The sequence below is a fragment of the Schistocerca americana genome, chromosome 5 (assembly GCF_021461395.2).
Source record: "Schistocerca americana isolate TAMUIC-IGC-003095 chromosome 5, iqSchAmer2.1, whole genome shotgun sequence".
Lineage (NCBI taxonomy): Eukaryota > Metazoa > Arthropoda > Insecta > Orthoptera > Acrididae > Schistocerca > Schistocerca americana.
Window position 1 is genome coordinate 582,933,063 of NC_060123.1, and position 24,670 is coordinate 582,957,732.

Genomic DNA, 24,670 nt, shown 5'->3' on the forward strand with positions numbered 1-24,670 from the left:
TATTTCTTTGTATTATTGAATGTTTATATTTGCTCTCCTGAAAATTGTGCAAATGTAACTTAATCCATTTTTTCTGTGGGCTCTTCATACGGTTCTTCCACTTAAAATTAACTGAGCCACAAGTACGTTGGGAAATTTAGAAACTTGATAAACAACGTTTAGTAATCGTTTTTGAAACGTGTATTTCCTGGTACCCTGTGGGATGAAGACCGGAAATTCCTATTCTGGTCAGGCTAAATAAAACTATAAATGAATAAACAATGAAACGTGTGTTTTTCGGAGTGATTCAGAAGTGTGTGTCCTCACAGGAGAGATGCTGATCTCCAGCGAGAAGTACGAGGTGAAGACGGTGAGCAAGTCCATGTTCGAGACCAGGATGGTGCTGGTGGTGCGCAACTTCCAGGAGAAGGACCTGGGCTCCTACCGCTGCGTCGCCAAGAACTCACTGGGGGAGGTGGAGTCCAGCATACGTCTCTACGGTGAGTGTCCGGCATACGGCTGTGTTCAGTACACGCGAGGCTGCGCTCCGCACTATTTATTTATGCAGTCTGTAGGTAGACATACTCACTATACACTGATTAATACCTGAGCAAGCAGTACAACGATGCGAGTTAACGCAAGTACTGTAGTATAGCGGTTCAAACGAAGTTAGTGTCCTGATTCTGGGTTTCGCTTGAGGATGGACGCAGAGAGCTTTGTTGGAACGGCAGAAATTATGTTCTTGCGTCTCTAGTTTTAAAGTAAATATTTTATTTCATAAATTTTTTTGTGGACGGACTCCACAGCCTCGATAAATTTCCTTTTAACGTTTTTAGCGATGGCCTGCAATACTGATTTACATTTTCCAGAACAACCGACTAGCACCGGCAAACCAGCAGCAAATCAGTCAGTGAATTTAATTTTTTTCCAGGTTATAGATACAACTTTCTGCAAAGAAGGAAGTGGGATTGGTCACAGGTTTGTTAGACTCGTGCAAAAGCAGCACGGTAACAATAATAAAAATCCTAAACAGCCAGACACCTGAAGACAGGCACTGTATTTACTATCCTATATGGACAACCCTGTGTAACGCACAACTAACCACTAGATGTTTCCAGAATGAGATTTTCACTCTGCAGCGGAGTGTGCGCTGATAATCTTTACCGAAAGAAATGGATGATTAGAGAGAGTGGGACTTAGTGAAGTATGGTAGGAGGAAGTACAGGACCTCTCTTCAGATGAGAAGAGGGTGTTAACCACATAATAAAGTAGGTGTAACGGGTAATCTTTTGAGACTACTGACTGGAACATCTAAGTTTTTGAAGTAACCAGGAATCTAATACATGGATCGAAACGTTACGTTTAACTGGAACAGCAACCAGAATGTAGTTTTAAAAGTCGAATGAGATGAAAAGGAAGCAATAGTTGAGAAGGGAGACAGGTTTGTAGCATATGCCGGATGTCTGTATATTGAATAAGATGTAAAGTAAACCGAGGAGATATTAGAAAGAAGGGAGAAGAATGTAAATCTTTGTATTTTGGTGACGAAGTAGTAAGACTGTCAGAGACGACGACGGATTTGAAAGATCATGTGATCTTGTGTATTGTCTCATAAACAGGTTATGATAGCAACTTCACAACAGAAAACAATGATAAATGAATGCAGCCGAAGTAAATCAAACGACGCTGAAACAATGAGATTAGTAAATCGTACTCTGGATGTGGTATACTTAACCTGAACAATAACTTACAATGGCCGAATTAGAGAGAATAAGGTATGAAACTGGCAGTATCAAGAAAATTTGTTCTTAGGGTATTTATTTAGATTAGGCTTGCACGAAAATGAAACAAGAACGACAAAGCTTTCAGACAAGACAAGAGTAGAAGCGTCTTAAATGTGGTGGTGCAGATGAATGCTGAAGATTGGACGGGTAGATAGGGAGAAAATGAATTATGACGCATCTTGACTAAATAAAGGGATTCATTCACACATCACATCCTCAGGCACGAAGATGTCGTGAACTGGAGGGAAATTCGCGTGGCAGAAATAAATGGAGATACAAACTTCGCTGTAGTAGGCAGCGGGTGTAATTTGAAGAAGTTATGAAGGTATTATGAGATTTGAACAGACTAACTGGGGTATCCGCATCATAAGTCTTCGGACTGAAGACCACTACAACACTCATTTAAAATCAGATTTTTTACTACTTGGACTGGTTTGTTAGTAAAACATAGCTGTATACACTATGAGATCTAAAGTATCCGGACGCCTGGCTTAAAATGACTTACAAGTTTGTGGAGCCTTCCATCGGCAATACTGGAATTCAGTATTGTGTTGGCCCACCCTTAGCCTTGATGACAGCTTCCACTCTCACAGGCATACGTTCAGTCATGTGGTGGGAGGTTTCTTGGGAAATGGCAGCCCATTCTTCACGGAGTGCTGCACTGAGGAGAGGTATCGATGTCGGTCGGTGTGGTCTGCCACCAAGTCACCGTTCAAAAACATCCCAAAGGTGTTTTATTGGATTCACGTGAGGACTCTGTACAGGCCAGCCCATTACAGGGATGTTACTGTCGTATAACCACTCCGCCACAGGCAGTGCGATGTGCACAGGTGCTCGATCGTGCTGAAAGATGGAGTCGCCATCCCGAGTTGCTCTTCAATAGTGTGAAGCAAAAAGGTGCTTAAAACATCAATCTAGGCCTGTGCTGTGATAGTGCCACGCAAAACAACAAGGGGTTGAGCCCCCTCCATGAAAATCATACCATAACGCCACCACGGCCGAGTTTTACTATTGGCACTACACACGCTGGCAGATGACGTTCACCGAGCACTCGCCATACCCACACCCTGCCATCGGATCGCCACAGTGTGTACAGCGATTCGTCACTCCACGCAAAGTTTTTCCACCGTTCAATGGACCAATGTTTACACGTATTACACTAAGCGAGGCGTCGTTTGGCATTTAGAGGCGTGATGTGTGGCTTATGAGCAGCCGCTCGACCACGAAATCCAAGTTCTCTCACCTCCCGCCTAACTGTCATAGTAGTTGCAGTGGATCCTGATGCAGTTTGGAATTCCTGTGTGATGGTCTGGATAGATTTCTGCCTATTACACGTTACGACCCTCTACAAATGTCGGTGGCGTTTGTCAGTCAACAGACAAGGTCGGCCTGTACGCTTTTGTGCTGTACATGTCCTTTAACGTTTCCACTTCACTATCTCGTCGGAAACAGTGGACCTAGGGATGTTTACGAATGTGGAAATGTCGCATACAGACATATGACGCAAGTGACACCTAATCACCTGACCATGTTCGAAGTATGTAAATTCCGTGGAGCGTCCCAGTCTGCTCTCTCACGATATCTAATAACTACTGAGGCCGCTGATGTGGAGTGCCTGGCAGTAGGTGGCAGCACAATGCACCTGATATGAAAAGGGATGTTTTTAGAGGTGTCCGGATATTTTTGATCACATAATGTAGTACTACAAACAAATTATACAGTTCAAATAACAAATATGTATATAATCATGCATGGATCATAGTTTCCCTGTGTTACGAAATCCAAACTAAGTGGCAGCAACCATTCATTCCAAATAGCCAGAAATAGCAGCAACAGAAATGTACTTAAGCTCATTCAAAAATTTTATAGTCTTTTAAGGTCTTCAAAATGTAGTAGAATAATATTCCACAACTGAAAACTTCTGACTTTTTTCCACAACACAACGCACGTAATTCACAACGCCTAATAAAACGGTTTAGTACGTTTTAGTGGCGTAGATATAATTATTAACACGTCTTCTTGAAGAGTCTACCTCCCCTCTCTCCTACTCCTTCCCTTCCTCGCCCCTTCCCATCATCTTCCTCACGAGTTCAACGACATGCATGAGGAAATCTTGCTTCCTTTTTATTAAATCACTGCGAAGTTAAATTTATAGACGAAATCGGACAGCTGATATTCTGTACACACACCATTCATGTAAAACTACCAGCACTCCGAAAACCAATATAAAATTGAACTAACAGTTCGATTCGTGTCTAACATGTAAATATGTCGCGAAAAGATAGTTTGTGAAATTAGAGTTTCATCGTTCCATCTTCCTGAGGCACAGTCGCTCTCGCATTGACTAAACAAGCCGCTGTCCAAGCGTGCCTCACTCATTTGTTAAATATATTCACGAGCCAAAACATTATGACCACCTGCTTAATAGCTTGTTTGTCTGTCTTTGAAACGAAATACATCACTAATTCTGCGTATCAGGGATCCGACAGTTTGTTGGTAGGTTTGTGGAGGCATGTGGCATTAGATGTCAACGCACAGGTCATGTAATTCGCTAAACTGGCCGCTGAGATCTGCGTAGGCGGTAATGGCGCCCGATAGCGAACAGATGGGTTCCATAGGATTTACAACAGGCGAATTAGGTCCCCAAAACATCAACGTCAATTCACTATAATGCTTCTCAAACCATTGGAGCACGGTTCTGGGTTATATTGCTGATTGATGATTTCGCCGTCGGGGCAGACACCAAGCATGAAGGGATGCAGGCAGTTCGCAGCTGTCAGCGTGTCTTCGATTACTACCACAGGTCCCATGCAAGCGCAGGAGAATGTCTCCGGTAGCATAATACTGCTCCCAGCAGCCTGCGTCCGTGGCAGTAGTCTGCACGTTTCGAGCCGCTGTTCACCTCGATCTCGATGGCGGCGTTTGTCGAGACGACTAGCGACATAGTGTAGCAAAACCGTAATTCAGCCGGAGGGCTGACACGGTTCCATTGATTGAAGGGTCCACTGCAATCGCAACCGACTATAACGTTGGCTCAACATGTCAACACTTAGTGGACCGGTCTGCTGTGGAGGTCAATTTTCAACAATGTACAATAAACAGTTGTGCGTGCCCCAACACTGTGCTCTTTCGGCAGGAATGCCATAGATCACAATCATGCTACTTCACAGAGCAGACATGCCTCCGAACCCCACGTTCTGTGAATCGTCATGGACATTCAACCATTTAGCGCCTAGTGGTATTTCACTGTCCTTCTACGTCTTTCCGTAGACGTACACGATAGGAGCATGTGAACATTCGACCATCTTCGCCGTTTTCGAAATACTCGTTCACCGGCTATGCGTAATAATAATCTGCCCTTTGTCAAAGACACTTATCTCAATGGATTTCCTCATACACAGACTACATCTTTGCTACGTGTCTGCTGCACATACATACTTTTTTACCGTGTCACATGCTCGCAACGCCACCTGGCGGCATCCAACGTCGCGGTGGACAGTGTTGACAATTTGTTTGCTCATCAGTATGTGTATCCATTTATTTAAGTCATTTAGATGAACGATCAAAATAAAAGATCAAAATTCAAGAAAATGTAAGCAACCTCCTTAGAATACCTCGCACAAATGCGAAAAAATAGTATCACCACGATTCTCCGACTTTCTTACCATACCGGATGACTGGCGCGAATATTTGACGCGAGTACCTTTCTCTCAGAGAAGTAACAGATAAATCTGCTCCTTCAATTACTCCTCTTTTGTCTTTCACATATTCCCCTTTTATCAACGCCACATACGTGGAAGATCAGGGGATTTTCATCCTCCTGTTAGAATCATTCTCTCCCTGAATGGTACCTCCTGACAAAGTATGATCAGCTCTTGTTATATACAGGAAGAGCGAAACAAAACTGACAGAAAAATGTTTCATGGACGTTAAGATACGTAACCCAACTTATATCATCCACAGTCATGGGATATGATGTAAATTGAGATTTGCTTGTCTTACTGACAAGTGACCATAATCAAATTCACAATTAGAGACGCAGATAATGCCTTAGACGCTAATGTCCAATACGAGCACTATAAAATCTGGGAACTGTTAAAGGCAGAATTCATGTTACAGTCACTGCAAGGAGGTGGATTTGATGTTGAAGCCAAAGGCGACGAATTAGTGCCAGAGTGGCAGACAGCGTAAAAGAAGGCGACCCCAATATTGGTTAAGAAATCAAAAGCGTTTAAAATTGCATGGAGTCCTGCAATACAATCTTTAAGGCGCAGAGGAAGGCAGGCGAGAAGATATTAACAGACCCCCTTAGGGGAAACAGAATGACAAAGAAGGCTGAATTTAAAACGAAAAGTCAGACAGCAACATAAGGAGCTACTACACCAAACAAGTAGAAAATTAGAAAGCCTAAGCTAGGGACAAAATGCTATTAGATGTTTGGGGATTTCCACACAAACCTGCAATAAACAAGCTTGGATCATCCACTGTATTATCAGACCTGAAACGATGCGATGGCAAGTTGAGGACTGACTGGGAGACATCATTACAGTACCTACTCAGAACTCTGTAGCCGGAATATACGAAATGGAGGACACAGCACCATCAGCAGCTCCGCTCTGAACTGCGAGAGCAGCATTTGAAGAATAGTGTTGTGATTCCAGTTGGCCCGAGGAAGTGGGGCTGGGAATAATGAAGTTAAATAAGAAGAAAGCCGCGGGTCCTGATAGAATAAATGGAAAAAGTGTGACACAAGATAGTGCACCAAATTATACCATATATGACAGTGTTATTAAACGAATGTCTTTTGCAAGGACAAGTGCCTAAAATTTGGAATATCACGAATATCACTAAACTAGAAAAAAAAAAAGACGGAAGACCCAAGAGAACCGAAATCTTCTTACAGGTCGATCTGTTTGGTAAATGCTCCAGCCGCAGTACAGGAAAAGATTCTGTGGTGCTCCCTGAGGAACCACAGACAGGTAGTAGGCATGATGCCCTGCAGTTCGCATTCGGGAAAGGAAACTCCATAGAGGATGCGTTAAAACTCGGAATAGACATTGTGAACACCTCAGACGACAAGTGCCTTACAGGCCTAATGACTGATATAGCTGTGGCGTTTGATAATTTATGGTGACCTGCCCTGTTCAAATGACTGAAAGAGATGGACTGTCCCTGGAGTCTCTGTAACACCCTGCAAGATTACTGCACAGACGTGGAGGTGTAATTAAAAAGTCACGCACAGAAAATTGTGAAAAACGTCACCAAAGACTGCCCACAGGGCTGTGTTCGTGGTGAAGAGTTCTGCAATATCGGCACAAAGGTATTGTTAAGCCGGTTCCAGAGTAGGCATCGCCTACACAGACTATCTGATGATTATGGGACCTACCAGCTCATTGCGAAATCAGAGAATAGTAGTAGAGTAGTTCTAGAAGTACTTTGTATTTGGCGTGTAGGGAAGAAACTAACGATAGAAGCACACAAAACCGTTTACGTGTTACTGAATGTAAATGATCTAGAACAAGAAATCCAACAATCAGAATAAATAATCAGCCTGTTAAAAGAAAGGAAGTTTACAGTACCTTGATATAAATATTGACGCAAACCAAAACTTTCATCCACATGGGGCAGTAAAATCCTAAACAAAACAGCAACTACTGGCCAAAGATGTTTTCAGCTATCACAAAGAATCTTAATTGCTATTGTGGGCTACGAGTCGAGCATTTGGGCGTAGAGAGCGAGAAAGGTAAAGACGGTCCAGGCTCTACCGCGAACAAAGAAAAGAGACTCCTGCGCCTTACTGGCGCGTACAGAAGAACGCCAATACGAGGCTTGCTGGCTATAGACTTAGTAGTAAGACAGAGAGATGCACAATATCGGCTCAAGAAGGGCGAATATGATAAAAGTAAATCAGATATTGGACAGGAGAGCCCCATCGAATGCAGAAATAAAGGTTTGCATTGATTGCGAATGGCAAGAAATCTGGGACAGGGAAGAAACACGGAGGAGAACGTGCTAGTTCCTTCCTAACATAAAGGAACGACCAAGAATGTTATATTTTCTTCTGACGAAAGGAGCTACAAACTGCCTGTCCAGACTTGGTACACAACCCAGCTACTTACTGAAAATACGGCAACGCTTCACAGACACTTGCGAATGTGGAGCATACGGTACCCCGGACTGCATCGTCTGCGAGTGTCCTATTAGACAAGATGTTACAGCCCAGGACAGGAACATCTTCGGTAATACAACAGACTATAACATAATAACTAATGAGGATATGTGGCATAAGCTAAACTCGCTGACAGCTAAAGGGTCAGGTTATGAATTGCAAGCCTACATCTCTGAGAGACAAGCAAGAAGTGGCTATATATCACGCCAACGAGACGCAAGTCGGCAAGACATCCACCTGCAACAACCTTCCGGAAACAGTGAGGAGGTGTGCGTCGGAGAAGGCGAGGAAGGATTTCGTGAGACCCTGACAACCACCTCTCAATCTCTGCACTTTAAGTGACAAAGGCTGCACAGTCCCTGAGAATCCTGAGTCGTACCTCAGTGTGCCGGGGCTGACTAACGATAAATCTAGCTTGGTTAATACGAAGTACAGTAGTGTTTTTCAGTGCAGTGTAGTGTAGTGCTCTGAGGTGTAGCGTTGTCTAGTAGTGTAGTTCAGAATTATAAATTACAACATTTTTGATCCAGCAGCGCAGCATGGTGTAGCAGACTAGTAGCATGTGCAATCTGGATTCCAGATGAACATACATCTGTGCGCCAGATTGCCAAATGGAATAAAAAGACATTTTTTTTCCTGTTTAGAAAAATGTCCTTCTTTCGTTTATATATACATTTTATGTAGGCTTTTCCCGTTAAATCCCATAGTGCTTAGTTATACTACAACATTTGAAATTACACGACTGTCCATTAAAATTGCTACACCACGAAGACGACGTGCAGGAGACGTGAAATTTAACCGACAGGAAGAAGATGCTGTGATATGCAAATGATTAGCTTTGCAGAGCATTCACACTCGGTTGGCGCCGGTGGCGACACCTACAACGTGCTGACATAAGTAAAGTTTCCAGCCGATTTCTCATACACAAACAGCAGTAGATCGGCGTTGCCTGGTGAAACGTTGTTGTGATGCCTCGTGCAAGGACGAGAAATGCGTACCATCACGTTTCCGACTTCGTTAAAGGTCGGATTGTAGCCTATCGCGATTGCGGTTTATCGTATCGCGACATTGCTGCTCTCGTTGGTCGAAATAAATGGTTCAAATGGCTCCGAGCACTATGGGACAACTGCTGAGGTCATTAGTCCCCTAGAACTTAGAACTAGTTAAACCTAACTAACCTAAGGACATCACAAACATCCATGCCCGAGGCAGGATTCGAACCTGCGACCGTAGCGGTCTTGCGGTTCCAGACTGCAGCGCCTTTAACCGCACGGCCACCTCGTTGGTCGAGTTCCAATGATTGTTAGCAGAGCATGGAATCGGTGGGTTCAGGAGGGTAATACGGAATGCCGTGCTGGATCCCAACGGCCTCGTATCACTAGCAGTCGAGATGACAGGAATCTTATCCGCATGGCTGTAACGGATCGTGCAGCCACGTCCCGATCCTTGAGTCAACAGATGGGGACGTTTACAAGGCAACAACCATCTGCACCAACAGTTCTACGACGTTTGCAGCAGCATGGACTATCAGCTCGGAGACCATGGCTGCGGTTACCCTTGACGCTGCATCACAGACAGGAGCGCCTGCGATGGTGTACCCTACTACGAACCTGGGTGCACGAATGTCAAAACTTCATTTTTCGGATGAATCCAGGTTCAATTTACAGCATCATAATGGTCGCATCCGTGATTGGCGACATCGCGGTGAACGCACATTGGAAGCGTGTATTCGTCATCGCCATACTGGCGTATCACGATGCGTGATGGTATGGGGTCCCATTGGTTACGCGTCTCGGTCACCTCTTGTTTGCATTGACGGCACTTTCAACAGTGGACGTTACATTTCAGATGTGTTACGACCCGTGGCTCTACCCTTCATTCGATCCCTGCGAAACCATACATTTCAGCAGGATAATGCACGACCGCATGTTGCAGGTCCTGTACGGGTCTTTCTATATACAGAAAATGTTCGACTGCTACCCTGGCCAGCACATTCTCCAGATCTCTCACCAATTGGAAACGTCTGTTCAATTGGGGCCGAGCAACTGGCCCGTCACAATATGCCAGTCACTGATGAACTGTGGTATCGTGTTGAAGCTGCATGGGCAACTGTACCTCTACACGCCATCCAAGCTCTATTTGACTCAATGCGCAGGCGTATCAAGGCCATTATTACGGCCAGAGGTGGTTGTTCTGGGTACTGATTTCTCAGGATCTATCTACCCAAATTGCGTGAAAATGTAATCACATGTCAGTTCTAGTATAATATATTTGTCCAATGAATACCCGTATATCATCTGCATCTCTTCTTGGTGTAGCAATTTTAATGGCCAGTAGTGTACGTCGAAACATTATGTGCTATATTCACGCCAATTCATGTGCAACATTCGGTCTCTTGTTGTATCTAGATAACAGACTAATAGAAAATAGGAAATCAATGAACATCTCGACGTGAATGAAACCTCTTCCGGGTCAGTTTTAGTTTGTGTACGCCCTAGAAGAGCGAAAGCAGATAATCCCTAGGTCTGTCTAGAACGGAGTTGAGGTAGTTGATATGAGAAGAGCAAATATAGTGGAAGCCTGAGGTGACCGTAATACGCTGAGTCACACCTGCTGTGCTCGCGTTGCAGAGATCCCGGGCCCGACGAGGCGCGTCTACCCGTACGAGCGGGACGAGTACGTGGACCAGTACGGCTCCGCGGAGGAAGAGCTCGACCTGGACGGCGGCTACGCCCCCGGCGCCGGTGGCGCCCCCGCCGCCCCCGCCACGCTGGGGCCGGCCAGGGACCACCAGCAGCCGCCGCCGCCCGCCACCGCAGGTGCGAGCCAGTGCGCATTACTTTTTGTATCACGTATAGGGTCTCTGATAATACAACCATCAGCGTGCTTAAGTTTTTTGCTATCATTAGCGTCCCTAACTAATTTCTGAAAACATTTGTACATTTAGCATGTCAGATTCACTGTGTTGTTTATGTGAATACCTATAATCCTCTCATCAAGCAACTTTGGATTATCTCCATCCACTTCCGAGGAGGGGAAGGTTATCGGTGTTCCTTCCGAAACAGAATTTCAAGTCTCTCTCGTAAAAATGGCATGTTACTTACATTTCGATGACACTTTTCAGCACAAAAGTCACTTAGCAGTAAATGAAGTGCCGAAAGAATACGACTCTTTCTCCATTCCATCTACTTTCTTCATTAACTGCTTTATCAACTCTTAATTTCCAAACACTTTTTTTCTGTTTCACTCAATTCTTTGCCTGTTCTGCAGCGTAAGGGATCCTTCTCTAATTAAAGAATTGTGGTGCCGGAGTCCCGGTAAAATATAGTAGTGAATTTTCCTGGCAGGTAAGACGTTGCTGGACTGAGCCCCGAACTTACAAGTTTTGCCACTTGGGGGAAGCACTCTAGCAACTCTTTTGTCTTTTCACTCATTATCACAATGTTTTATTTCAGGTAAATAGCCGTGGTAGACGTACAAAATACATGCTCGTCTTCTTCCTGGGCGTATGACATGTCAAAGGATGTAAAATTTATAAGAATAGACAGTTACAACGCAATTGCAGCAGATAAAGATATCAGTGTGATCGCTACAAACAACATACCTCACTTTAAGCATGCTGAATATCGCGGCGATAACACTGAAGGAAAGGTTCTTGGGCTTCAATCCGCGTTAGGTAGTGAAAATGCCAAGGCCATTAGACCAAGCATTCCTTGCTCCATTGTCAAGTGGACTGATTGCCAGTGTGCTGATGTACTCCCTTAAATACGCTAACTACTGGCTGTGACGTCACTGGTGCACACCGTATCGTATGGGCATACGTGGCATCCGGTGACCCAGGGCACATCGAACACCGAGTCAGCTTATGCCCGTATATGTCGATATGGCGACCACCACCGACGTCAAAGCTGGCAGCTACGTTATGGGAGCTCGTACAGCAGCCCACTGGCAGTCTTACCACTGACTAAGGCCAAAGACCGCTTGGTCGAAAGCTTGTGAAAATTTAACCACTTCACGTGGCTAGAAGCCCGAGAACTTTGTATTGAACATACCTCACTATTTCGGAAATAAAAGCAGAATGACAGACCTGAAGAAACCATATAAGAACACTCATGCTGGTTTCTAAGGCTGACCAGCATAGCTGTTTAATAAGCAAGCCGTACCGCATTCACTTCTGTATAACAGGGTGCAGTCATTGCATAATAAATTTAGGTAACACAATATCGTCTGAAAACACGTACGTGTCAATGAAATCACTGACTTCCTTTACGCTGAATGTGCATTGTCTAATTATACCCTGAAAATTCATAACTTATTTTCACATGAGAAAATAAGTTCTTCACCTGTGAGTCGAAGAAATCAATTTGATGTTTTCCAGCTTCCACTAATCCAAGTGCTGAGGACATGCCACAGACCACATCCATACAGCTGTTCTCTGACAGAAGGGTTCCCATTACTCGCCACAACAGAACAGAGCCAAAATATAATATGACAGCTCCAAATATAATGTATCCAACCTTTGAATCTTGTGATGCTGCTCTCATGCGCTTCCTTCACATATACATATCTCAGTTCAAATTAAAATGGACTAGAGCAATATATTCCTCAGACCACGTTTCCGGAACATCCTTACTCCCAAGCTGGGCTCAAATGGCTCTGAGCACTATGGGACTTAACATCATAGGTCATCAATCCCCTGGAACTTAGAACTACTTAAACCTAACTAACCTAAGGACATCACACACATCCATGCCCGAGGCAGGATTCGAACCTGCGACCGTAGCAGTCCCACGGTTCCGGACTGCAGCGCCTAAACCGCACGGCCATCGCGGCCGGTCCCAAACTGGGATTTAAAACGTTAATAGCTAAAGCATTATAAGACGGTGCGCCAAATGCTGGAAAATAATAAAACAATAAATTGTGAGTGTTAATGGTTTTTGGTTCATATAACTCAGATTATAACATCAATGTCTTCTTCTACTTGCCTCTTTTGAAAGCCAAATGCATGATGCTGAAAAAATTTTACAGTTACCGAATGAATTATCCAAGCACATCTCACGACTCTTCTTCCTTCAAATCGCAGGAGAAAAGTCGTTGGCGAAAGTGATGCTGCTAGGGTCCGTCGTGAGCCTTGCCTGGATAGCTCAGTTGGAAAGACCATGTTTGGGTGGTTCAACGCGCAGAAGTACGCTGTAGCGGGCATGTTTCCCTTAGGATGTTAAGAAACAGGAGTTGATACATTCAAACGAACTATAAAGACGCATGTCGTGCTCACGTTGTTCAGTGAGAGTTACGGTTTCTGAAGATTGTTAATTTATAGCCGAAATCGGCCAAGAATAAAGAAAATATTATTGCAATTTTGCGCAGATGAAACAAATATTACATATTCAAATCCCACTCCTTCAATGACAAGTTTCTGTTTACTGTTTTAATTTTTTTTTAAAAGCCTGATAAAATGTGTTACGAAAAGTATGATCAGGAACTCTGTTCTCCCTCGCAAGAAAGAACAATGGCAGGCATAGAAAAATAAGTGTTTATTGGATGCTATATAAGAAACTAGCTCAGAGGCCGCTGCTTCGTTTGCGTGGACTTTCGAAGGAAAACTAATTCTGGAAGTTGGAGTCGTAGAGATGCTTTTTGAGATCTTGTGGTGACATTACCATAGAAACTTTCATCTCGTAACACATTTCTATAGAATTCAGTAAGCAATTTTCATAGACTGAGCTTTAAATCTGCTTTAGAAGTGCTTTACTAGTACTTACTTTTAAAAAATTTTCACTTACTCTTTCAGCCACTTAGTGCTTGAATTTCCAAAATTGCTGAAACACGTTTTTTTTTTATTTATGAGAACGAAACCAAATACCAATTCTCGTAGCTCTAGCTACAAAATTGCCATGACAGAGACTATTTGAAAGAAAAAAAAATTAATCCTCTATTTCATCACCTTAGGGGTGGAATTTCCAAACATCTCTCCCTAAACAATGCCTGCAGCATAAGATCAATAATCTCTCTAATTTTGGAGTTAGGCCCGAGCGATGATGGGTCAGTCAATTGGGCGTTTCCTTTTATATACAGAGATAAGGGAAATGAGAAGAAGATGGCGAATGGGCTGCAGAGCCGTGCATGACAGTCATGATCAACGATTGAGTGAGAGCGAGACCGACAGAAAAAACAGGGGAATACCTTTGCTCAAGAATGAGACGTTAGTAGCTGACAAAATCAAAACTAACAGACAGGCAGTGTTTGGCACCAAAAACAACAGTGATGCATACTCTATCAAAACGTGAGATGATACCTTAGGAGAATAATTCGGCTCTTGTGAACTAAAATCCCTTGTGGCTGTACACAAGGAGAGAGATTTTCATCAGTAACAGAAATTACTGGCGACACACATTGGCGTAGAACTGAGGCTGGTGTGACTACAGTCGAAGTACTGCTGTAAATGAAGGTGAATGGAAGCTTAATGTGTTTAAAGTGCGGTGCTGGAGGAAGATTCTCAAATATGATGGCAAATTTAAGTATCAGTTGAATGGTATTGAAAGCTATTTGAGAAATTGAAAGCTATTTCAGAAATATAATTCCGTGGGAAACCTATACCAAGCAAGGAACCAGATTAACATGATAACATGTGTATATCGTTATTTGGGACCGGTGTTTCTCAGTTAAGGGAAGACTTATGAAAAAATATTTGGGCACCTATAAGCAAATGTAACTTTTAGTGTCTAAAGGTAACTGAACCATATTTTTCACATGCTGTCATTACGTTATTGGTTCTACTCTAGATCCTTTTTTCAGTAATTTTGCCAAATAGTTAGATCAGGTTAGTGATGATGTTTGACTTACGAGGTGCTCAACAGCGCTGTCATCAGCCCCAGACAAAGTTCAAATGTTTACACAGTCCAACTGTGTTTTCACAGTCCAATCTAGCCACTGTCACGAATGACGATGTTGATGAAATGATGAGGACAACACAAACACCCAGTCGCTGGGCAGAGAAAATCCCTAACCCGGCCTGGAATCGAACCCGGGAGTCCGTGATCCAGAGACAGAAACGTTAGCCACTAGAGCACGAGCTGCGGACTTCAGGACGTTGATGAATATACACTATCACATGAAGAACACTTCCTCAAAGGTTACTTTACTTACCACTTTCAAAATGTGGTAGTTTATTCTTAATAATTAGATAAAAAAACCGGTGTGCCAGTTTTCAGAACTCTCGTAACAGTTTTTTTAAAATTTATGTGTATGATACACAGCAATTTTTATTTTACAAAAATTTAAATACATTTGACGGTAAGGCACTTTAAGAGCTTTCGTACCACAGGATGTTATATTATAATATTTACAAGGTATGAAGCAATTTTCACCTTTTTATCTGCAATGGTTCAGCAGGAAATGTTACTTATACGCTGAAAAATGAAACTTACGGGAAATGCACAAAAAGAAAAAAATTAGTAGTATTTCTGCCAGAAACAAGTACCTTAATATTGACCCTAGCCATACATTAGGTCTTTTTGGTCTTCGTACACTTCATTTCTTCTAATCTAATCCTCCTGGCGTGCCCCTTTGGCAATAACCTTCACTGACATTTCAGAAATAGCAACACACACACCAGCAGTCTTCTTGAGTAGGTTTTCAGTGAATCAGATTGGATCGAATCCTTGTCTCGTAAAGGTCCTGATTCTTCCAGTGTTACCATTATTGTACACCACCTCGGGCATGGGTGTGTGTGTGTGGGGTCCCTAGCATAAGTTAGTTTAAGTAGTGTGTAAGTCTAGGGACCGATGACCTCAGCAGTTTCGTCCATCAGGATTTCACACACATTTGAACATTTTTTTTTTTGTTCTGATGGCAGGAAATAATAAAATGCCACAAATAAGAAGAGAGTCGTGTAAAAAAGGGGGGTCTTGCACTGCGCATTCGTTAAAAACAGGTGCGTTTTAAATCATTTATAGCACGAATTAAACTCTTGAAAACTGGAGACAAGATATCTACTGTGCTAAAAATTATCCGATGGCAAACAATTTCAACTTTTTTAATCAGTTTTACGTATCATTTGGCAAATTTGTAGGAAAATGGTTGGGGCCAAAGATTGTCAGGTACACTAAGAACATCCTATTGCATCGGCTGCAGCAAGCTCACGGTATGAATTCGTTAGCGTCAGCTAAGACTACCGGTGATACGAAAAGACAGTGATTACCGTGGCAGGCATGTAATTTCTACGGGCCTGCTGAGTGGTGCCGGTGCTGGGCTATGACGACCAATGGTTTCGCTGTAGAAACGCAGCTGTGCGGCTGTCGTAATGGGAGGCGCGTGTTGCGGTGTGGCGCGAGGGGGGTGGGTGGTGAGGGAGTGGTGGTGGGGGGGGGGGGGGAGTGTAGCTGGGTGTGGGTTGGGGAGGAGGGGGTGCGGGAAGCGTTCGATGCAAAATTCGCCGGGTGGACCCCGAGGCCCGCTCGTGTCCCACCCCTAGCCGCGGCGCAGGGTGATGAGGGGTGCAGGGGAAGGGAAGGGTTGCAGCGGTAACAGCTGTCGCCCGGGCCCGAGTACTGGTTCCTGTCTTCAACAACACGGAGGCGCGACATCGGTTTTGCAAAAATTGCGCTCCACACTTTACAGGAAGGGCTACAAAGATTAAAAACATTGTGATATTCGACACACCGCAAGAAGGTAATTAGTGACCCAATAATACCACATGTGGGTAACGAGAATATTTATTTACTAGACTCTTGCAAAAAATTAACATCAATTTTATACTCATTCATCGTGCAAAGAGATGACAAAACCAAAAGTATTAAATTATACAATGAAGCGCCAAAGAAACTGGTAGAGGCATGCGTGTTCAAATACAGAGATATGTAAACAGGCAGGATACGGCGCAACCTTCGGCAATGCCTATATGAAACAACAGATGTCAGACGTAGTTGTTAGATCGGTTACTGCTGCTACAATGGCGGGTTATCAAGATTTAAGTGTTTGAAGGTTATAGACAGTGCACTAGCGACACAGCATCTCCGAGGTAGCGACGAAGTGAGGATTTTCCCGTACGGCCATTTCACGAGTGTAGCGTGAATATCAGGAATCCGGTAAAACATCAAATCTCCGACATCACTGCAGCCGGAAAAAAAAATCCTGCAAGAATGCGACCAGTGACGATTGAAGAGAATCGTTCAACATGACAGTAGGTCAACTCTTCTGCAGATTGCTGCAGATTTTAACGCTGGGCCATCAACAAGTGTCAGCGTGCGAACCATTCAACGTAACATCCCCGATATGGGCTTTCGCAGTCGCAGGCCCACTCGTGTACCCTTGACGACTGCACGACACAAAGCTTTACGCCTCGCCTGAGCTCGTCAACACCGACATCGGACAGTTGAAGACGGGAAACATGTTGCCTGGTCGGACAAATCTCGTTTCACAATGTATCGAGCGGATGGACGTGTACGGGCATGGAGACAACCTCATCAATCTATGCACCCAACATGTCAGCAGGGGACTGTCAAGCTGGTGGAAGCTCTGTAAAGGTGTGAGGCGTGTGTAGTTGGAGTGATATGGAACCCATGATACGTCTAGACACGAATCTGACAGGTGACACGTACCTAAACATACTGCCTGGTCACGTGCATCCTTTCGTGCCCATTATGCATCCCGACGGACTTGGGGAATTCCAGAAGACAATGCAACACTTCACGTGCCCACAATTTCTACAGAGTGGCTCCAGGAACACTCTGCTGAGTTTAAACCCTTCCGCTGCCCACCAAACTCACCTGATATGAACATTATCGAGCATATATGGGATGCCTTACAACGTGCTGTACACAAGAGATCTCCACACCTGGTACTCCTACTTATTTACGACAGCCCTGCAGGATTACTGGTATCAGTTATCTTATTCTCTACTTCAGACATTAGTCGAGTCCATGCCACGTCGTGTTGTGGCACTTCTGCGAGCTCGCAGGGGTTCTTCACGGTATTAGGTAGGTGTACCAGTTTCTTTGGCTCTTGTATGTATAGTAATTAGCCCAAAGGAATAACAAATTATTCCCCCCCCCACCCCCACCCCAACCACTGACCTTGCCGTTGGTGGGGAGGCGTGCGTGCCTAAGCGATACAGATAGCCGTATCGTAGGTGTAACCACAACGGAGGGGTATCTGTTGAAAGGCCAGACATACGTGTAGTTCCTGAAGAGGAGCAGCAGCCTCTTCAGTAGTTACAGGGGCAACAGTCTGGATGGTTGACTTATCTGGCCTTGTAACACTAACCAAAACGGTCTTGATGTGCTGGTATTGCGAACGGCTGAAAGCGAGGGGAAACTACAGCTGTAACTTTTCCCAACGACATACAGCTTTACTGTATGGTTAATGGGTGATGACGCCCTTTTGAGTAAAACATTCCTAAGGTAAAAGATTCCCCCATTTGGAACTCCGGGTGGAGTCTACTCAAGGACGTTATTATCAGGAGAAAGAAAACTGGCGTTCTTCAGATCGGAGCGTGAAATGTCAGACCCCTTAATCGGGTAGGTAGGTAAGAAAATTTAAAAAGGAAACTTAGTGAATTTCGGTGGCAGGAGGAACAATGCTTTTGGTCAGGTGAATACGAGGTTATAAATACAAAATCAAATAGGGGTAGGTTTAATAATGAATAAAAAAAATAGGAATGCAGGTAAGCTACTACAAACAGCATAGTGAACGCATTATTGTAGACTAGATAGATACGAAGCCAAACCCACCACAGTGGTAGGAGTTTATACACCAACTAACTCCGCAGATGACAAAGAGATTGATGAAATGTATGATGAGATTAAACAAATTAGATAGTGAAGGGAGACGAAAATGTACTAGTTATAGGTGACTGTAATTCGATAGTAGGAAAAGGAAGAGAAGAAAAGTAGTAGGTGAATATGGCATGTAAGTAAGGAATGAAACACGAAGCCACCTGGTAGAAATCTGCACAGAGCATAACTTAATCAATGTTAACACTTGGTTCAATAATCATGAAAGAAGGTTGTCATACATGGAAGAAGCCTAGAGATACTGGAAGGTTTCATTTAGATTATATAATGGTAAGACAGGGATTTAGGAACCAGGTTTCAAATTGTAGGACATTTCCAGGGGCAGATGTAGACTCTGACCACAATCTATTGGTTATGAACTGTAGATTAAAACTGAAGAAACTGCAAAAAGATGGGAATTTAAGGAGACGGGACCTGGATAAACTGACAGAACCAGGGGTTGTAGAAAATTACAGGGAGAGCATTAGGGAACGATTGATAAGAATGGGGGAAAGAAACACAGTAGAAGAAGAATGGGTAACATTGAAAGTGAAATAGTGAAGGAAGCAGAGTATCAAATAGGTAAAAGGACGACGGCTAATAGAAATCCTTGGGTAACAGAAGAGATATTGAATTTAATTTAGGATAGGAGAAAATATAAAAATGCAGTAAATGAAGCACGAAAAAAGGAATACAAACGCCTCAAAAATGAGATCGACAGGAAGTGCAAAATGGCTAAGCAGGAATGGCTAGAGGACAAATGTAAGGATGTAGAGGCGTATATCACTAGCGGTAAGATGGATACTGCCTACAGGAAAATTGAAGACACCTTTGGAGGAAAGAGAACCACTTGCATGAATATCAACATCTCAGATGGAAACTGAGTTCTAAGCAAAGAAGGGGAAGCAGAAAGGTGGAAGGAGTATATAGACGGTCTACACAAGGCTGATGTTCGTGAGGACAATATTATGGAAATGGAAGAAGATGTGGATGAAGATGAAATGAGAGATATGATAATGCGTGAAGAGTTTGATAGAGCACTGAAAGACATAAGTCGAAACAAGGCCCCGGGAGTAGACAATATTCCATTAGAACTACGATAGCTTTTGGAGAGCCAGTCCTGACAAAACTCTACCATCTGGTGAGCAAGATGTATGAGACAGGCGAAATACCCTCAGACTTCAAGAAGAATATAATAATTCCAATCCCAAAGAAAGCAGGTGTTGACAGATATGAAAATTACCGAACTATCATTTTAATAAGCCACGGCTGCATAATACTAACGCGATTCTTTACAGACGAATGGAAAAACTGGTAGAAGCCGACCTCGGGGAAGATGAGTTTGGATTCCGTAGAAATGTTGGAACACGTGAGGCAATACTGACCCTACGGAGTATCTTAGAAAATAGATTAAGGAAAGGCAAATCTACGTTTCTAGCATTTGTACACTTAAGAGAAAGCTTTTGACAATGTTGACTGGAATACTCTCTTTACAATTCTGATGGTGGCAGAGGTAAAACACAGGGAGCTAAAGGCTATTTACAATTTGTACAGAAACCAGATGGCAGTTATAAGAGTCGAGGGCCATGAAAGGGAAGCAGTGGTTGGGAAGGAAGTGAGACAGGGTTGCAGCCTATCCCCGATATTATTCAATCTGTAGATTGAGCAAGCAGTAAAGGAAACAAAAGAAAAATTCGGAGTAGGAATTAAAATCCATGGAGAAGAAATAAAAACTTTGCAATTCGCGAATGACATTGTACTTCTGTCAGAGAATGCAAAGGACCTGGAAGAGCAGCTGAACAGACTGTATAGTGTCTTGAAAGGAAGATATAAGATGAACATCAACAAAAGCAAAACGAGGATAATGGAATGTAGTGGAATTAAATCGGGTGATGCTGAGGGAATTAGATTAGGAAATGAGACGTATAAAGTAGTAAATGAGTTTTGCTATTCGTGGAACAAAATAACTGATGATGGTCGAAGTAGAGAAGATGTAAAATGTAGACTGGCAATGGCAAGGAAAGCGTTTTTGAAGAAGAGAAATTTGTAAACATCGAGTATAGATTTAAGTGTCAGGAATTCATTTCTGAAAGTATTTGTGTGGAGTGTAACCATGTATGGAAGTGAAACATGGACGATAAATAGTTTAGGCAAGAAGAGAATAGAAGCTTTCGAAATGTGGTGCTGCAGAAAAATACTGAAGATTAGATGGATGGATCACATAACTAATGAGGAGGTAATGAATAGAATTGAGGAGAAGAGAAATTCGTGGCATAACTTGTCTAGAAGAAGGGATCGGTTGGTAGGACAAATTCTGAGGTATCAAGGAATCATCAATTTAGTATTTTAGGGCAGCGTGGAGGGTACAAATCGTAGAGGGAGACCAAGAGATGAATACACTAAACAGATTCAGGATATAGGCTTCAGTAGATACCGAAAGATGAAGAAGCTTGCACAGGATAGAGTAGCATGGAGAGCTGTCTCAGACCAGTCTCTGGACTGAAGACCACATCTACAACAACGAAGTATTGTGAAAACCATGTAGTATTTACGTTAAGAACATTCACACTGAATAAAAACCATCTCACGTACGCCGTGTTTCACCATATACCGGCATAAATATGTCGGAAGGTGTACATAGTGGGTCTCACATTTTTTTCTGAATTGTATTTTATATTGGAAGTGAAATTAAGTGTGTTCATTATTTATAGTCAGATAGTTACATATATCTCGGAGTAAAATCGAAGCAGAAGCTATTTTTTTCTTCTTAAAGTTCTTTCCACTATTATATTTCAGGTACAGGTTTAAATAGATATCGCTGTCATTAATTATTTTTCAGAAGAATGTTAATATTGATTAAAAAAAATTCATTAAGTAACTCACAGACCTTCTTGAAAAAAGTCTTTAATTATGAAATTTAAGTCGTAATAACACACTTTAGCTGAGAATGTCTTAAAATATTATACAAATTTTCAGCTTTAGCATCTTTTATCCAATGTGCACCAGAACATAAAAAGTGGAATTCTGGAACATTTAAGTTAATGTTAAAGGTGGTTTCTCTGTGTACTCTGCTCATAATAATACACTTCAGATGAGAATGTTTTAAAATATTATACAAAATAATTTCAGCACTGTAAGATCTTTTAACCAATGTGTAACAGAACATAAAAAGTGGAATTCTGGAACATTTAAGTTAGTGTTAAAAGTTGTTTCTCTGTATACCCTACATAACATTAATGCATCTCAGGTCTACATCCATCTCGTTCCTGGGTTGTTCTGCCTCTCTTTTCTTTTTCTGACTTCTTCGTCTTGTTCTTGTTTCTTCGGTGGCTTCCAACGCTGATTTCTCGGCTTCGAATAGTCTCCTGCGGTCAGTGGAAATCAGAGCTCTTTGAATATTTAGTCCACGAGGCACTCCCACCAATTCCATAATCTTCAACCTTTCACTGCACCATCGTTGAAAGATAGAAAAGCACCTAGCACCCATTTTTCAAAGTATTTAGTCCCACCAGAACTGTTTTTGGTATCTGCTCACATGTACAGTTGTGAAAATTGTCATTTCGGTTTTGAGTCCTAGCATGTAAATTCTTCTGTAATAATCTACTTTCACTAAGACTACAGAGAATAAAACTCTGTAAAAAAAAAAGTGAGAACAAAATTGTGTTTTTAACAGAGATGTCTGCTTGGCATAAGGGCGTCGTCATGTGTGCAGATACTTAAATTCCTCTGATTTTGAGCCTTCCTGCGGCATAAAAACTGAAGAGCATTCATTAGGAAAACCATTTTTTTTTTTTTAAAAAAAAGAGTTTTTGACGCTTATTCACGTACTAGCCCCGTTATGCAAAAGCTAGTATTCGACGAATCTCCTGAACTGTGAGCCGTACAGTGATGGAATATTGCAGGTACATTCAGTTGTAGCAGATGATTCCGCGAGCAAACGTTGTTGCAAATAGAATCGGTAGTAAAGAAGTGATAAATAAAAATGTTATGTCTAATGCTGAAGGTTTACTGAAAATGTAGTAAGCAGTAGATTTTCCTCTCTGATCATTTCGTCGAAGGTCTCAGCGATAAAAAATGTCATAAGGGTATGATATTATGAGTAAACTTGTTTTAGATGTCTAAGTGCTCCCATTCTCAAATACTGGACGAATATAATCCGGGTATTTTGCGCTGTCGGGTACGATGTATCAATACAGACATTCAGTTTCTAATTGTAATTCCTGTCTTTTTGCATTAGACATTTAACATAAAATTATATTTCTTAATGAGTAGATAATGACACCATATTAACATTTCTAATTCGGACGATAATGAAGCTAAATATTGAAAATCATACTTTTGTTGCTCCTGAAAGCTGTTAAACAGGAAGTCTTCGATTGGTACTGGGTTTAGGGATAGCGGTTTAGTAATCAAGTTTATAGTTTTTAATACTGTTTGTACAAAAATGTACCTTGTAAAAACAGTCTAGATCACATTTTTGTTTTACTTTCACTGCCAATTTCTGCCGCATCAGACCACCTTCAGACGAACAAAAAAAAAAAAAAAAAAAAAAAAAGAAACATTTATTATACCGTATGATGAAAGCAATTTACAACGATTTCTGCGTATATTTATGTGTGAAAGTATCGGGTTACCTGAAGCATAGGAGGATCATCGGTGATAGCTGGTGCGTGTCCTTACAACCGAGAAGATTGCAAAGACTCCGCAATCACACGGTGTACACCAGAAGGCCACCAACAAATTTTTAGGGATTGTTCAGGGTCACCTCCTTAGCATTTTGGTTCAAAGGACGTACGGTCTCCAGCGCCTGGTTACAGTGTAGTAATGTAATTATGATTTATGCAATTACTCCAAATACCTTCACAAAGTTGAAAGAGTCTACTGTGGTGCCACCGCAAAGCACCACACTTGCTAGGTTGTAGGCTTCAAATCGGCCGCGGTCCGTCAGTACACATCGGACCCGCGAGTCGCCATTGTCGACGCTAGCAGACCGAGCGCCGCCACTCGGCTAGTCTTACGAGACAAGCTAGCGCACTGGCCAGTTGTACAGCCTACTTTAATAGGAATGGTTCACTTCGTATGGCTTCAGAGATCTCATTTGCAGAGACGTTAGTTGGCATAGCCTTCAGCTAAGTCAGTAGCTACAACCTAGCCATGCGCCACACACAGTTTATGCATTGACAATAGAAACAATCAGAATTGTAAAGAAGTATTCGCAGTTCAGTCTATAACTGCATTTGTAAATATTATTGTACAAAGTCAAGATCGACGTTCACTGCTGATGCTGAATTAAAGCAAAGTATTGAATTGTATTCCTGTCTACTAACTTTGTAATCATCTAAGATGTTCCAGATACATCCCGTCAAGTATAGTTCATTGATCCTCACGTCAGGCTACGTGATCAACGCGTCCATTTAATGGCCACACCTCGTGATCAGACTAAGAGTCAGATTGGATGACTCAGCCGGGTCACCCTTTTACCATGAGGCCCATAGTTCCGCCTCACACGTAACAACTGTAATACGTAATCGCCAACTCAGCCGCCACAAAACACAGGATTTGGTTTCTAGTAGACGATTACGTACGGCTGACGTGGTTGGCATCGCTCCGTTAACAGCCCGGCACAGGGTCGTTGTGCCGCTCATTCACTGCTTTCAGTGAAGCCATACACAAAGTGCATTCTTGTCAACTGTTCATCAGTGACCTCATGAATAATACTACCGTGTTTGACTGTTAACTCGCAAATAACACTGCCGGGAAACAAAACCGTAGACAAAACCGAGCGGTACTGCGTGCAGACGCCCGGGAACTGAGTTAAATAGGGCATTACTGTTGTTAATAGCAGGTACCGTGAGTGAATGGGACCAAGAAACACAGCGCATACCGTTGCCATCTGCACAGCTGTGCAGTATTTTCACAGAAATACAGAAACAAAGCTAATTGGGGCAAGAAACCAAACGAAATGC

The 24,670-nt window shown here is 42.7% G+C and overlaps 2 protein-coding genes across 2 annotated transcripts in view; one reads left to right on the top strand and one right to left on the bottom strand.

The window, feature by feature from the left end:
- The window catches only part of LOC124616552 (lachesin-like), a 508,659-nt gene extending 507,915 nt beyond the window's left edge, over positions 1-744 (top strand). Inside the window, exons 7-8 of the mRNA XM_047144870.1 lie at positions 309-479; positions 734-744. Coding sequence (XP_047000826.1) covers positions 309-479; positions 734-744 — 182 coding nt within the window. The remainder of the gene's footprint in view (positions 1-308; positions 480-733) is intronic.
- Positions 745-12,218: 11,474 nt separating this feature from the next.
- On the bottom strand, positions 12,219-24,197 carry LOC124616553. Its single transcript, XM_047144871.1, has 3 exons — positions 24,186-24,197; positions 12,749-12,882; positions 12,219-12,483 (listed from the first exon to the last, which is right to left on the bottom strand). Exons 1-3 carry the CDS (start codon positions 24,195-24,197, stop codon positions 12,219-12,221), a joined length of 411 nt encoding a protein of 136 aa, XP_047000827.1.
- Positions 24,198-24,670: the final 473 nt, after the last annotated feature.